At 36.6% G+C, this 17,644-nt stretch overlaps 1 protein-coding gene across 1 annotated transcript; it reads left to right on the forward strand.

Moving 5' to 3' along the window:
- Positions 1-11,619: 11,619 nt before the first annotated feature.
- Positions 11,620-12,075, forward strand: LOC143606757 (uncharacterized; the record flags this gene model as incomplete). The annotated part of the gene is made up of 2 exons (XM_077082421.1): positions 11,620-11,625; positions 11,770-12,075. Coding segments are annotated over exons 1-2 (312 nt in total), but the record flags the coding sequence as incomplete, so codon positions are not given.
- Positions 12,076-17,644: the final 5,569 nt, after the last annotated feature.

The following is a 17,644-nucleotide window of genomic DNA, read 5'->3' on the forward strand; positions in this document are numbered from 1 at the left end:
GCTGTGCTTAGATCAATACGCGTTCCCAACGCTTCTTGGACAGCTTGCCAAAGATTGGGGGTGAAATGGCTATCCCGATCGGAGATGATCAAGATGGGTATACCATGACGAGACACAATTTCATTTATATAAATCTGCGCAAGTCTCTCGGTGTTATAATTATTTCTAATCGGAATAAAATGTGCCGACTTGGTTAATCGATCCACGATTACCCAAATTGCATCGTGTCCACGGGACGTCTTAGGGAGATGTGTCACAAAATCCATCGTGATTTGCTCCCATTTCCATTCGGGAATTTCCGGTTGTTGTACATCCCCGAGGGTTTCTGGTGCTCCGCCTTAACCCTCGCACACGTCGTGCACTTGCCGACGTATGTGGCTATATCCTTTTTCATACCCGGCCACCAGTAGAACTCCTTCACATCCTTGTACATCTTATCCGATCCCGGATGTATGGAATATTTCGATTTATGCGCTTCGTCCAAGATTAATTCACGAAGGTCATGGAGGGTCGGGATCCAAATCCGATTTTTGAAATAGAGAATTTCGTCCACGCGCTGTTCGAAATTCTTCTCGTTACCGTAAAGTCCCTCTTTTTCCAATTGTTCCTCTTTCAACGCCTCGCGTTGAGCGACTCGAACCAGGTCCGAAAGGTTCGACTGGACTATCATCCCCAGCGCTCGCACTCGCAATGGCTTAACCCGATCCTTCCTACTCAAGGCATCGGCTATGACGTTAGCCTTGCCGGGGTGATAACGGATGTCACAGTCATAGTCGCTTAATAACTCGACCCATCTTCGTTGCCTCATATTCAGTTCTTTCTGATCGAATATGTGTTGCAAACTTTTATGATCGGTGAAGATTGTGCACTTTGTACCGTAGAGATAATGTCTCCAGATTTTAAGTGCGAAGATAACTGCTCCCAGTTCTAAGTCATGAGTAGTGTAATTTTTCTCGTGTACTTTTAACTGTCGAGAAGCATAGGCTATAACCTTATTATTCTGCATCAACACGCATCCTAACCCTCTACGGGATGCGTCACAATACACGACAAAACCATTGTCTCCGTCGGGGAGACTTAAGATCGGCGCTTGGCACAATCTTTGTTTTAGCGTTTGAAACGCCGTTTCCTGCTCTTCACCCCATTCATACTTTCGATCCTTTTGGGTCAGGAGGGTTAAAGGTTGGGCGATGCTGGAAAAGTTCTCTATAAATCGACGATAGTATCCAGCTAAGCCTAAGAATTGGCGGATTTCCTTTGGAGATTTAGGTGCTTGCCAATTCTTAATTGCTTCCACCTTACTCGGATCAACGTGTATTCCTTGATGGTTTATAACGTGACCAAGGAATTGCACTTCTTGTAACCAGAAGTTACACTTGGAGAATTTTGCATACAACTTCTCCTGATTAAGAAGCTCTAAAATTAATCTTAAGTGTTGCTCGTGCTCTTCTTTACTCTTCGAGTATATCAAAATATCGTCAATAAACACGATGACGAATTTGTCGAGGTAGGGTTTACAGACTCGATTCATGAGATCCATGAACACTGCTGGCGCATTTGTTAGCCCGAAAGGCATAACTAAGAACTCGTAATGGCCGTAGCGAGTCCGGAATGCGGTTTTTGGGATATCCTCCTCCTGAATTCTAACCTGATGGTATCCCGATCTAAGATCAATTTTTGAGAAGTAGCTCGCACCTTGCAGTTGGTCGAACAGGTCATCAATTCGGGGAAGAGGATACCTATTTTTGATTGTTAACTTGTTCAACTCCCTGTAATCAATGCACATTCTAAGGCTCCCGTCCTTCTTTTTCACGAATAGTACAGGTGCACCCCACGGGGAATAACTAGGACGTATAAATCCTTTATCCAACAATTCTTGCAACTAATTGGATAATTCTTGCATCTCAGATGGTGCAAGTCGGTAGGGCGCCTTAGCAACAGGGCCAGCTTGAGGTAATAAGTCGATTCTGAATTCGACCTGTCGGGTTGGCGGTAATCCAGGAAGTTCTTCTGGGAAAACTTGTGGAAATTCGCGCACCACTGGTATATCATCCACTCGTTTCTCCTCAAAATCTGTGGCAGTCAAGCTCGCTAGATACGCCACACATCCCTGGCGTATATATTTTAACACCTTGAGGTGGGATATAAACGGTATCATATTGCCCGACTTCTCACCCTGCACTAATACCTCTTCGTCATCCGACACCCGGATCTTGACGATTTTCTTTTCACAGTTTATTTCTACCTTGTTACGTGCTAACCAATCTATTCCCACTATCACGTCAAAACTACCCAATTCTACCGGTAACAAGTCAATCAGGAAGGATTGTTCGTTCAGAATAAAAGGGCAATTCCGAACTATTTGATTAACTATCATGGTTTTACCGTTAGCGACTTCTATGGTATAAGGTTCTATGGTTTCACCAATTGGAAGGTTTGCTATCGATAGAAACTTAACGGAGACAAAACTTCTATCGGCGCCCGTATCGAATAATACAGAGGCGTAATGATCAGAGACGAGGAAAGTACCTGTCACTACGTGGGGTCCTGGCGTGCTTCGCTCGCCCCCATCACGAATGCTTGGCCTCTCGCCGGATTGGACGACGAGGCTTGACCCGTGGTTTGTCTCCCGTTTCCTCCCTGGTTCAGCTTCGGACAGTGCCTCTTGAAGTGATCCGTGCAGCCGCATTCATAGCAAGCACGGCTGGTGGTCGCCGTTTGGTTTCCTTGTTGGTTTTATTGTCGGGCTGGTTGGGTCCTAAGAGGCTGCACACGGATAGGTTGCGGTTGTCGGTTCAGGTTGTTCAGGTTTGTCCTACATCTCGGTGCGGAGTGCCCTTCCCTGCCACACCGATGGCACACTACCACCCTGCACTCGCCACCATGTTGGTAACCGCATTTCCCACACCTGGGAAACGTCCTTGTCTGCGGTTCCTGCCTTCCACCTGAACTAGACATGGCGTAGTTCTGGGCAGTGGGCCTAGCACGTTTATTTTGCTGCTTTTCCTGGATCCTATGGTCATGTGTACCCCGCTTTCCCCCAGCGGATTCTCCTGCCACCTTCAGTGACCCGCTCCTTACGAAATCATACGTGACGATACCAGCTTGCGTCACCGCCCCCTCATACGTCTGGTGTCCCCCAGAAATGACTATACTCCTTACAACTGGAGTTAGTCCCCAAATATAACGCTCAACCCTCTTCGACTCTGGGGTGACCAGCCATGGCACCAATCGCGATAAATCATTAAACCGGTTCGTGTAACCCAAGTGGTCTGCCCCCTGCATCTCCAGGTTCCACAATTCATTTTCTAATTTCTGTAATTCGCTTTTCGGGCAGAAATGTTCCAGTACAAGAGCCTTGAGCTCTGTCCAGGTCATGCGGTTTGTCGCCGCCTGACCGCGAGTCTGCACTATGGTGTTCCACCATGTCAAGGCATGGTCCGTGAATGTGCAGGTGGCGTACTTAACAACACAATCCTCGGGGCAGTTGCTGATGTTCACAACTGATTCTATTTTCTCGATCCACTTAACCAACCCATTTGGTCCTTCAGACCCGCTAAACTCTAGGGGCTTGCACAACATAAAGTCTTTGATTGAACAACCCCTGGATGCAGGAATCGGTCCAGTGCGGTTCGTTTCTCCAGTTGGTATAGGGCCATTACTGTCCGTAATGACCACCCTAGGCGGTGCGTCATTACTCGGAATCGTGTTATCGTTCTATGGAGGATTAACATTTTGTTCCCCGTCATTATTGGTGATCGTTTGATTGCTCGGAGGGGTTGGATTGGTCGAATTGTTAATACTGGCGGCGATGCGCGATACTATATCCGTTATCGCCGCCTCTAGCTGTTAAGCAATCAAACGGCTCACATCTACTTCTGACATTTGAGTTGATCGTTTTGGTGCCATTCTACACAACATTAAGAAAATACATATAATTAATACAAGTTCCAATCATAACACACAACCCACATTCCATTCATTAATAAACATCAGTACATATTACATCAACGTCAGTTCACATACTTTCCTGTCATCATTACATAGGTTAAGTTTTCATACATAGGGCCTATGTCGGCATCATCTCGACATAACCCGCAATGGGTCAGTGCTTGAATGATACCCAAAAGTATCTATAATGATATACCCCAAAAGAGACCCCCTAAGGGCCAGTGGTTGTATTATAACTACCCAAGATTCACTCTATGTTAGCATCACCACTAACTACTTACATAGAGTATCAAAAAGCGGTCCATGACTTCTACCATCCTAACATCACTAAACACGGTGGTATACCCACCACACCATCACTGCCACCAACACCACCATCACTGCCAACACACCCCGGACCCGCGCCTCTAACCGATCAATCATCAGTTGGGAGTATGAGCACTCCATCCTTAGCTACGCAATCACATACTGGTGGTCCAATATGCAGTCCCCCAGATACATCCGCCTCTGCACTCCCACTGTCAAGGCGGCGGAGTGCTCATTCACCTGCTCGGTGAGCACTCGAAGCCATGCCGCCGCGTCCCTTTCCTGCCTAGGGAGACCCCACACAGGTGGAGTCACAGGTTCGGGCTGGGAGCGAGAGGGCTCGCCCCTGCGGGTAGCAGGTCTGGGTGGGGGACAGGTAGGTGGGACATGCGGGACACTGATCCGCGCCGTGAGGCGGGGTCCGAATCCGTTCCCATTTTCCATTCATTTCACACATAATCCATACACCACCAAAACACACACACAACCCGAACCAAGATCCGGAGACGAGAACCCGAGCTTGTTGGTGCTAGATCGTCGTGACGGACCAAAGCAACATCAAAGACCAGCTCGTGTTCGTAGTTCGACTCGTTTACGGTACGTTTATATCGAGAACTTGTTCGTTTATGTTCGGATTTAGTCTAGAAATCATATATCTGTTTTAGTCTGGTAAAAAAACGAATCCAACGAGGCTAAACTTACTGAAATTGATTACATATTGATAGGTTAATCGTTACTATGAAAAACCCATATGTATATACATAAATCGTACCCTGTAAACCCGATGTTTTGAACGATTGAATGGTTAGGGTTTGTAGGCGCTTCTTAGACGATTCCGTTGATACCTAAATCGAGTTATTTGGTTAAGAAACGAAGATGATTATGGGGATTAAGAACGAACAGTAGCTGCAGCTGGACAACTTCGCTGCAGCTAAGTTCGCCTGATGATAACTTCGCTGGTTGTCAAGTTCGCCAGTTGACTAAGTTTGCCTAAGGTTAACTTCACCTAAGGTTAACTTCACCTGTTGATAACTTCACCTAAGGTTAACTTCGCCTAAGGTTAACTTCGCCTAAGGTTAACGTCGCCTAAGATTAACTTCACCTAAGGTTAACTTCACCTGTTGATAACTTCGCCTAAGGTTAACTTCGCCTAAGGTTAACTTCACCTAAGGTTAACTTCACCTGTTGATAACTTCACCTAAGGTTAACTTCGCCTGAGGTTAACTTCACCTGAGGTTAACTTCACCAAGCTTAACTTCACCTGAGGTTAACTTCACCTGAGTTTAACTTAGCACTAGGTTGAAATAATCTAATACGATAGGACGAGTATTGATACGTGTAATCTATATACAGTTAGCAGAGCATAGTTAAAGAGAGGAACCACGATAAATGGAGAAAGGAACCGCATTCAGGTGAGTTTCTAGCCCCATTCCTTGTTATGTTTTCGGGGCTGTGTGCATACTCGATGTGTTGTTAATACATTTATCCTAAGTGATAAGTGTATGTCATATGTGATATATGTTATGGATATGAATGATTGCTTGTCGGTACGCGAACGATCTTCGGATATTGCGCGTACTGTCAGGTTAAAAATAAAGGTACGAATATTATATACCGAAGATGTATGAACATTACAAATGAACACTTGTCGGGGCGTGAACGATCTTCGGATATTGCACGTATCGACAAGGGGTATGGTTATTAAATGAATGATGTAAAGAACGCCTAGAGTGTTCTTATGCTATAATGTAATTATTGTATATGTGAAGTATATGTGTACAGGTACACTAATGGTATGTGAGTCCTATGTTCGACATAGTAAGTTAGGATGGCGAATCCCTCTAACTTTTGTTGGACAGACTTGGCAGGTGATGGCGTAGTTAAGGACTGCGGGCCTTATACGTGATGTAGATGATAGATGTAAACGTAGATAGGGACGGTGGGCCTTATACGTGTTATAGGAGATAGACGCCAACGTAGATAAGGACTGCGGACCTTATACGTAATGTAGATAGGCATCAGCACAGGAAAGGACTGTGGACCTTATACGTGCTATATTTTTGTTGTGTTAGCATAGGGGAGGACTGCGGACTTCGTACGTGCTATGGTTTAGGTTGCAACATAGGGAAGGACTGAGGACCTTGTACGTGTTGTCAATATAGGATGGTACAGGGAAGGACTGCGGACCTTGCACGTACCATAACTGGTGAACATAGGTAAGGACTGCGGACCTTTTACGTGTTTACGATCTTGTGTACAGGTATAGACGGCGGACTATGAACGTACTCTCGGTAGACTGAGGTTAGTGATTGTTGATATGTATGTATTTATGGTAGTAGGGTAACGGATTAAGTATGGATATGTATCTTCGGATATGTATGTATGTGTATGTATTGTATGGTGTCCGATTAACTAGAACTCACTCAGCGTAGCTGACTTTTAGTATGCATGCAGGTGAGTAGAATGAGGCAGCTAGCTTGAGCGGGCACATGGTGGGCGAATAGGAGACTGGCATCTGAAGACTTAAGATGTTTTAATGTTAATTGACGTTTATTTTGAAAGACAAGAATGTTTAATTAAGGCAAGTTTTGGATTGCTGTAATGTTTTATGAAAGTTTTTAATGTTCCGCGAAAGTTTTAATTACTTTGATTTGTAAGAACTGTGTTTATGAGTAATCCGACGCTAAAGTAGGGCTACCGGTAACGAGACCTTACATTTGTAAATTATTTGTTTCATATATAATGTTGATCTTTAATATTACAGAAATATAAATTATAAATTTACTAAATTTTCTATAATATTTTATATAATAATTTAAAATATATCTTACAATATAATATTGATCTGCCATATATAATTTATTTTAAAAATTTCTAAAAATTTAAATGTACATTAAGTTGATCCGGTTTAACTATAATTGGTAGTCAAATCTAATTTAATATTTAAACTGTTGACTATAATTTGAAATTCAAATTTTATTTAAAGCTTTGACAATAAAAACGATAATTAAGGAAATAATTTATGTTTTTATTATTGTTATTATTTGATTCCTAAATTATTCAAAGTATTATTATTAAATATAAACTGATTTCGGAAAAACCTTAAACATGGAAATATTAAAACTTATTATATAATACATTCTAATAATACCTTTTTTTTATAATCAATCGCTTATTTTTGGAGATGATTATTTGAATATAATTTATGGTTTTAATGTATAATTATTCAATGTATAATTATTCTAATAATAGTTTTTTTTTATAATCAATCGGCATTTTTGGAGATAATTATTTACAATAAACTGGTTTTTTAATTCAAAATTCAAATTTTATGTAACCCTTTTACTATAAAAGCGATAATTAAGGAAATAATTTATGTTTTTATTAATATATCTATTATTTGATTCCTAAATTATTCAATGTATAATTATTAAATATAAACTGATTTCGGAAATACCTTAAACATGGAAATACTAAAAGTTATTATATAATACATTCTAATAATAGTTTTATTATAATTAATCGGTTATTTTTGAAGATGATTATTTACAATAAGCCGGTTTATTATATTCAGACTTATGTTTAGAAAGTTTCTATACATAATGCGTTTAACAAAATTAATTTTCTCTACATCTTACTATATAATATCTAATCACATAATCATTTTTTAAAATTTTCATAATCATAACCCTTTTCTTCCATTCATATCTTCTGCAATGTAAGCTTTCAATTGATTATGGGATTCCATACCCAAAACATAATTTTCTTTATATATTCACCGTTTTAAATTGGGTTATGTATGTTCAATTTTTTTTTTGAATTTGTGTTCACAAAATATTAATGTCACTAAATTTCTCAATAATGTATAATAAACACGTATTATATTTTTACCCATTTTAACTAATAAGTTTTTTAAACATAATATAAATCTTCTAATTATAACATCCAAACAATTTGATAGTCTAAGTGTTCATAATGTTTTCATAATCATAACCCTTTTCTTTCATTCATATCTTCTGCAATTTAAGCTTTCAATTGATTATGGGATTCCAAACCCAAAACATAATTTTCTTTATATATTCACCGTTTTAAATTTGGTTATGTATGTTCAATTTTTTTTTTGAATTTGTGTTCACAAAATATTAATGTCACTAAATTTCTCAATAATATATAATAAACACGTATTATATTTTTACCCATTTTAACTAATAAGTTTTTTAAACATAATATAAATCTTTTAATTATAACATCCAAACAATTTGATAGTCTAAGTGTTCATAATGTTTTCATAATCATAACCCTTTTCTTCCATTCATATCTTCTGCAATTTAAGCTTTCAATTGATTATGGGATTCCACACCCAAAACATAATTTTCTTTATATATTCATTGTTTTAAATTTGGTTATGTATGTTCAATATTTTTTTGAATTTGTGTTCACAAAATATTAATGTCACTAAATTTCTCAATAATGTATAATAAACACGTATTATATTTTTACCCATTTTAACTAATAGGTTTTTAAACATAATATAAATCTTCTAATTATAACATCCAAAAATTTTGATAGTCTAAGTGTTCATAATGTTTTCAAAGAATATTAAAAATATTTGATAATTTATTTCCTATACGTTTATATTTTGTTTTCATTGATTTTGTTTCATATTTTTCATCTTTAATTATTTTCAAAGTCAACATAAATTTTTTTAATCTTTCCAAAGTTATTTGAAAATTTATTTATTGTAAAATGTATTTAATTTTTGCAAGTTTAACAAAATATTAATGTCAGTGATTTAAAAGTTTGTTGCAAGATTGGTTAAAAATAAAAAAAAATCATAATTTTTTAAAGTTGGCTAATTCTAATTTTTTTTATATTATGTAACTATTTTGAAAATATTTCAAAACATGTTGTTTTAAAATAGTATCAAATTTGTTATGTATAAAATGACGGCCAAAAAATGTTTTTATTGGTATATCTTTTTGGTTTAATGGTTTAAGTTAGAAAGATATTTTATGTTGTCAATTTACTTTGTTTGTTATTGTATGTTATTTTGTTTTAATAAAAATAACAATTTAATAAAAAACAACTTTATTAATGTTAAAATGTTACTCATATTAAATATGTTATTATTTTATATTTAATTTGGATGCTACTGTTTTATTATATTTGCAGGTGGTGAAGCAAAATGAGTTTCTTTTGGTAGAATGTTTGAAGAAGTTGATGGTGGTTTAATATGAAAAAACATATTTATGTCTTTTGTTGATGTTTTTTGGTTGTTCGATGTACATTAACTTATTGTAACTTTTAACTTTTAATATCTATACAATGTAAATGGTTAACGTTTTGGTTCGAAAGTTTGAAGAATTTTTGTGTTGCTTGAATTTGTTTAAATTTATTATTTTGTTGACATTTTTTTCACCCGTGTGTAACACGGGCTATACTCTAGTATAATTAATAATTCCATGTATTTGATTTGATCGGGATGTATAAGGGGCTGTTTGTTTACATCTGAATGGAACCATTCAGATGTAAACATCTGATTCATTCAGACTTCAGACTGTTTGGTTCCAAACAAAAAAACATCTGAATGATTAAAATTAGGTCTGAGTCATTCAGACTTAGGGTGTGTTTGGGATTGCTTATTTAAGTGAAAAGGGACTTTTTGTTAAAATGATTTATAAACTTATTAATTTTGAAAAGTAGTTTCTAAAAAAATGTTTGGATTAGCTTATGCATTGAGGAAAACCAAAATGACTAAAATGGACACTAATTTCTAAAATGAGTGTAATGGGTTTTGATGGATAGAGGGGTATAATAGGTAAATCAAACTAATTAAGTTAATAAGTTAGAGATTCCTAACTTTTCAAAACCCCTTTATTTTGCCTTCACCATAAGTTAAAATTCATAAAGCCTTATGGTTAGCCAAACAACTTATACACCTTATTAACTTTTCAAAAAGTTTATAAGTTATAAATTAATGAAAATAAGAAATCCCAAACACTCCTCTTTAGTGTTGTTTGTGCCGCCCCTAAGAGAAAGTGAGAGGCAAATCTGACAATCTGAGACGTTGGGTTCATTAAAGGGAGTATGAAAGTGTTGGTGACGGGTGCTTCCGGTTACCTAGGCGGCAGACTCTGCGACGCCTTACTCCGTCCGAGCCTTCGTCCGTCGCACCAGCGATCTCTCCTCTCTTCCTACTGACACAGACCTAGAACTTGCCTACGGTGACGTCACCGACTATCCTTCACTCCTCGCAGCTTGCGCCGTCTTTCACGCCGCCGCGTTAGTCGAGCCCTGGCTTCCAAATTCATCACTGTAACCAGCTTTTAATTGAATATGTGTGTGTGTGTATTTAATTTTAATTATTAGAATCTGTGATTAGGTTAATATTGGAGGCTTGAACAACGTCATCCGAGCCTATAAGGAGACTGATACCATACAGAAGATTGTTTACACGTCGTCGTTCTTCGCATTGGGATCAACCGACGGTTATACTGCTGATGAGACTCAAGTAAGTAATTACTTCATTATTCCTCTGATTTCCATAAAACTCATCACTTAAAACAATAATAATAATAATGTCTTTAAAAACCCCTACGTTTTAGCCAGGTAAATTAGGCAAACCGTTTGTAGTTTTAACCGCCACTACTGGTAATATCGCTTTATACCGGTTGGTGTAAGCGCAAGGTAAAACTTTCGGTTTCAACTTTAAACTAAACATTTTAGTGGCAGTTAGTTTATGCTTTAGTTGAATCTAATAATATTAATCTCTTGGGTTTTGGTTCTGTCTGTGTTTATTGACTTGATAAAATTTGAGGCTAAATGGAGTTGTATATGGTGACAGATGCATTCAGCCAAGTTTTTCTGTACCGAATATGAAAAATCAAAGGCAGTTGCTGATAAAATTGCTCTAGAAGCTGCAAAGGAAGGTGTACCTATAGTGGCTGTTTATCCTGGAGTTATATATGGACCTGGTAATGTCACTGCTGGAAATGTAGTGGCTAAAATGGTAATTTTCATAAATGACTTAATTAACTTAGAATATCAGTCCTAGTGACATATTATCTGCACTATGATCTATGTCGTTAGGATCTTTTAAACGTAGAGATTATTAATGTCAAGTTCATGAATTAGGAGGTCATTGTCAAGAAAAAAAGTCACTAATCAATAACCAAGTTTCCTAAATGTTTCATTTTGGTTATTCGATTTAAAACAAATTAAAAGTTTAGTTTTCATCTCTAAGGTTTGCCTACTTTAACTACTTGAGTACCAAGGTCAAGATTTTATCATATTATGGCATGTGGTTTTAATTCATTAACCCTTTTTGTGTTTGACACTAACTTTGTTAGATTTATCTGTTAAATGGATGTGCATTTTAGTCCTTTTACACGTGGAGACAAAACTTGGTTACTATTTCATGATTTTATACCTAACTTTTTACATCCAACTACATATTTGTTTTATATATGGAAAATTAAGTACTAAAAATGTGAAACTTTTATTATTTATCAGATTGTTGGACGGTTTAACGGACGGTTACCTGGTTACATCGGTTATGGAAATGACAAGTTTTCTTTCAGTCATGTAGATGATGTGGTAGATGGCCACATTTCAGCTTTAGAAAGAGGTCAACCAGGTCAAAGATATCTTCTTACGGGTGAAAACGCATCTTTCATTCAAGTTTTTGATATAGCTGCTGCTATAACTTGCACAAAAACACCTCGCTTTAATATTCCGTTGTTCGTGATAGAGATTTATGGTTGGTTATCAGTTCTGCTCGCGAGATTAACCGGAAAGCTTCCATTTATCAGCCCCCCGGTATTTTATTTTCCCTTGTTCATGCTTTGTTTTACAATATTTTATGGTAGAAGCAGAGATGACAAAACACACAGATAGGGTAAGTTGGGTACCATGTAGGACTGTAAACGAATTGAACATTAAGTGAACCGTTCAGTAGGAAGTTTGTTTATGTTTGCTTATTTAATAATCTTACGAAAATGAATATATTTTTTTGTTCGTTTTTGTTTGTTCATATATGCTTGTTTTTGTTCGTTCGTTTACATTCATTATGTTTGTTAGCCTTACGTGTGTTCAAGTTCGCTCGTTTATGTTTGTCTATATATTTAGTTAAATGTTTTAGACCCACTGCAATTTTAAGGCTTGTAAACGGACCGAATGAACATGAATGGAGTGTTCGTGTTCGTTCACCTAACAAATAATAGAACACATACAGTTAAATGAACGAGGCTGTCTTCTTCGTGTTGGTTCGTTAAGAAAATAAACAGGTTCATCTTTGCTTATTTTCGTTCACTAATAGTATCAACGAACGGTTCACAAGCGTAAACGAACATAAATGAATGTATTCATGTCCGTTCGTTTATTAAGTAAATGAACGTATAGGAACTTCTGCCGAACAGTTCACGAAACTGTTTACTGAACTTTTGGTTTGCTTACAGGCCTAAGAATTCTGTATAGAATCATTATTTCTTTACAGCCGACAGATTGATCATGATCACGTTTAATTTTAATTCGTGTTCCCTTGGTTATGTTTATTAATCTATGTTTTGCTAAGTTTGTTCGTTTATACTATTAACAAATGAACATAAACAAGCACGAACACACTCATTTTATTAACGAACGAACACACTCATTTTATTAACGAACGAACACGAACAAGAAAACTCTGTTTGTGCTATTGTTCGTGCTCGATCATTTGTTCGTCAAAGTTAAACGAACGTACATAAACATGCCACGTTCGTTTACAAGCTTAGTTACATAACTAAACGGGTCATTTTTATACATTGGTTGAACATGATAAAACCATTTAAGATGTAAACTTTTTTAGTTAACCCATTTGACTCGTTCCATTTTTAGTTACTTTTTTTCTCTTCATATTTTACCTGTTTGGTATAAAATCCAACAAAACGTATATGAAACCGTTCATGTTTAGTTACTTATTTTATAAATAAATTTTGACCCGTTAACCAGCCCATTTGACTCGTTCCCTTTTTTGAAACAGACCGTGTCGTGTCTTAGTTGGTTTGGGTTTAACCTAAACGGCTCGGGTTGAGCCTAAACTGGTCGGTGTTTTATTTTTATACGTTTCAATAGGTAGTTTGTCTTAACTAAAAAGTTAAAAGAGTAGTTTCGAGGTTTTGTATAAAAACTCTATTTTAAATTTTTAACTATAATTTTATTAATATAGAGTATAAAAAATATGCAAAAGAAAAACTGCTTAAAAAGGCAATGTTTGTAAGTTAACATATGATCACGCATCCCATGTTTAGGTATGCGTCTAGATCTACTAGCTTGTTACATGTTTGGATTTGTGTCCGTTGTCTGGTTCAACCAGCCTGCTAGGCCATATTAACACTCAAAAATAAAAGGATGCTTCTATTTGACGATTCGTGTTATAATATAATGAGTAGGGTGTCTGCACAATAATGCGGAGAATAACACTTAAGGTTGTTAACGAACCGATCTGAGCCAAGCCAAGGCTAGTTCGAACATGACTCATACTTCATTCTAAGTTGGTGAAGCTGGCTAAGCTCCAACTAAACTCGAGTTGGCTTGCTCGACCCATTTTGGCTTGACATTACAACTTAATTGTCATAAAAGCCAAACACATAACTTACTCTCACCGATGTGTTACAAATAAAGTTTTACTTAGTCAAATGGTTGAGTACGTAAGTTACATAATTTATTAATTTTTGCAAAGGTGTAACTTGAATTTACGGAGTAGATGATTTCTTCACTTTTGTTTCTCCATTCATGTGGGACAAAGAAACAATGAATAACGGGTAATGGAATCAATCATTGTGGGAGAATAAAGAAGGAATATTTTATTTGAATAATTCAAACTATTAACCATTGGTCAATAATAATCTCAACTATCACTTTGTCCAGTGGTAATCCCAACTTTCAATTTTATTATCATTAATAATCTCATAATTAACCTTGTTAATTTTTTATGACGTGTCATGTGACATGACATTCACTTATAATTTTTTCAACTTATTTGGATATAAGTTTTAGAGAAAATTACTATAAAAATACCCTTGTTACTGAAAACGTTAAAAATTGAAACTAGAATTAAAATGATATTTAAAAAAAGGAGGCCAACCATCATCCTTCGCTCACTTCATCACCTCACGCAACCACCACCATTACCACCGGCCATCTCCTACTGCTAACCACCACCACTTCCGATGACCCCACTAAAACCCTCCATCTCCTCGCCACAAAACCCATCCAAAAATCGTTACCTCCCAAGTAGCAATCGCTTTTTTTTCCATTTAGACCCAACCATATAACAAATCTTTGAGTTCAATTTTGCCAAAATTGAATGAGCTGGTCATATCCATTTTAAGGGGTATACATAACTTCATAAATTGCTGCTAGTTAATGCATTATCAGACACAACTCTACCGAATCCAAATAAGTGTCTGCTAATTGGCGTCAACGGGATTATTCACCGGTAACTGATTCCGGCAGCAAGTTGACGTGCTTCGGTTTGGCGAATAAGAAAACAATAAGGAGCTTTGTGCGCGATCATTTCAGAGTTTATCGACGTCAATGGGCACCACTCGGACATCGCGAAAAGTATTGGGGGGGGGGGGGCGTGGAACCAACTGTTGTAGGTATTGATGTGATCTCGTATTGAAATTGATTTACGTATGAAAAATCGCCGGTGATGGTGACGGACTGATGGTTCCAGATATTTGGCCGGCAAAAGGGTTTGGGAACGCTGTGAATTGAATCAACTAACACCCGAAATGGTGGAGTTCCTAGGTTCTGTTAATAGAAGAATAAGTTGGGAAGGGCCATGGTGATGGCCGGATTTAATGGGGGCGTTACTGGAGTGGTGGTGTGTTTGTTCTAAACCAAATTACGTTTGACAAATTCTCATCCCACCCATATCTCTAAACCAAAAATTACACTAAATCTCATTACATTTTCTCTCTCCATTTGAGTTAAATTTATACCTTTATCATTATTTTTTCTCTTTCCGACACTCACATTTACTTCCAAAAAATATTAAAAAATAATAGGGGATGAAAGATATGTTTTAAAATATATAAAAAAATCATTGCATTTTATTAAGTATAAAAACTATGTACTCACAACACCCTAAATCACTCTATAAATTATAAAAAACATCCGTCACATAAAAAAGGGGATTAGTATAAATGTTCTAAGGAAGATAGATCGTAGAGAAGGGGAAAAAATGAGTGGATGGTAGGCCTTTTTTATCTTTTTTTTAACAATAAGAGTAATTCAGTAATTTTCTCTTAAACTTAAGTCCAAATAAGCCGAAACAATTATAAGTGAATGTCATGTCACAAGCCATGTCGTAAAAATTTAACGTCGTTACCTATTTTTTGACTGGGATTGTTAATGGTAACAAAATTGAAAGTTGAGATTACCATTGGTCAAAGTGATAGTTGAGATTATTATTGCCCCCACCCCAACCAACGGTGGAAATATCAGGGAGCAATCAATGACATAGTAGCTCACAAGACACTATTAATGTTAACATGACAATATCTAAAATGTACATCAAAAATATCCAAGGCATAACATCATCCAATAAAACAAAATTCAAAAACATAAACATCATGATAGTTTTGTTGATATCCTAAAGTCCAAATGCTATTTGCTTTGTCTTCAATTATCTCATATTTGTACCTACAACATTTATGAAAATATATAATTTAATCAACACAAGGTTGGTGAGTAAAATCAGAGTTCGATATATATAATAATAAAAAAATTCAATTATCATGCGGATGCGTAATCACAACAATTAACTTGAAACAATAACACTTAAATTTCGTTCATCATGACACTAAGTTAAGCTACTAAGACGGGCGTAAGATCTTACTAATGAGGATGAAGATGAGGATGAGGCCACCAACTATAAAGCAATAATCAATTAATCACATTAATTGCGCAACACATAAACACATATATTAGAATTGTGGTTGAGGATGTGAAATAATAACAATGAGGTATATAATATACATGTTGTCCCCAAAACAAAAAGTAAAATGAGGTGTGAATTACTCACCTTAGAAAGTCGGCTAGCGAGAGAAAACAAGTAAATATGAGAAAATCGACTTAAGCCAGCGACCAAACCAAACTTGGGAATACCATAAAATTTAAATAAATAATCCAAAGTCAACATCAAAATAAAACCGAACACGAATCTCTAGCAAAATTTGAGATTTGACATAAAACATAAAGAAAACGAAACTTAAGCGAGTGTTTAGTTCATAGTCGGTCCGAATGTCGATACGAGTTCGGATTCAGGTCCAACATATCTAAAACATAATTACAAACAAAAAATATTGAAAATACACAAGCTAATTTGGGTAAATTCATAGTGTAATTGAAAAGCCTCAATTTTTGTTCTTAGCATAAACTAAATGATTTTAAGGCTTGTTTAACTTGATTAAATATCAAGACAATATAAAAATGAATTAAACAACATAAAATAATAACGAACACTCGATTTCATTAATGGTAAAGATCTGAAAACAAGCTCGGGTAGGATAAACAGTTACAAATAATGAACTGAAAATTGGGGGATGTCAAAAGCATGCCTTACATGTGTTCACCATTCATGATACGTACAAGGTCCGCCGTCCTTACCTATTTTGGCACATACAACTAAAGCACGTACAAGGTCCGTTGTCCTAGCATATGCTAACACATAAACCACTAAAGCACAGACAAGGTCCACATTTCTTACATATGCAGACACGTAAACCTGCAACATGTACAAGGTCCATAGTCCTTACCTATGCTAACTCGTTCCAATTACAACACGTATAAGGTCCATGGTCCTTACCTACGCTAACATCATACCATGTCCACGTCCATGAAATTTAGAGGGATTTGACATTCTAACTTACCACGTGTGACGTAGAACCTGTATACCATACATACATCTGCTTACCCATACCACATATACAATAAATATATATAAACATACCAACATATATAATAATCTTATGTATACACACATACTACCTGCTAACTGATATAATGATAAATATATATATTTCCCTTGTTTTATTTTATATAATATTTAATTAGTTTATGTTCGTTTTAAGTTATGATTTGTATACTACAAACATAAATGTGTTTTGTAGATTCCGGAAGTTGATCGTAGTTGAAAAGGGCGAAAAACGAGTCAAAACAAGCCTAAACGAGAAGCCAGAACACATCATGAAATAAAATGGAAGGAAAACCGGTCAGACCGGCCCCCCTTTGGAGCAAGCCGCGCCGTGCGACCAACTACTTCATACTTGGTGGCGTGGCGCGGCCATCCTTTTTTCCCGAAAGTTTCCGATTTTGGTCAGGTTTTGGTTCGAATTCACTA

This window comes from Bidens hawaiensis, unplaced genomic scaffold (genome assembly GCF_021521415.1).
Source record: "Bidens hawaiensis isolate Kalapana, Puna unplaced genomic scaffold, B.hawaiensis_p1.1 tig00076975_1, whole genome shotgun sequence".
Classification (NCBI taxonomy): domain Eukaryota; kingdom Viridiplantae; phylum Streptophyta; class Magnoliopsida; order Asterales; family Asteraceae; genus Bidens; species Bidens hawaiensis.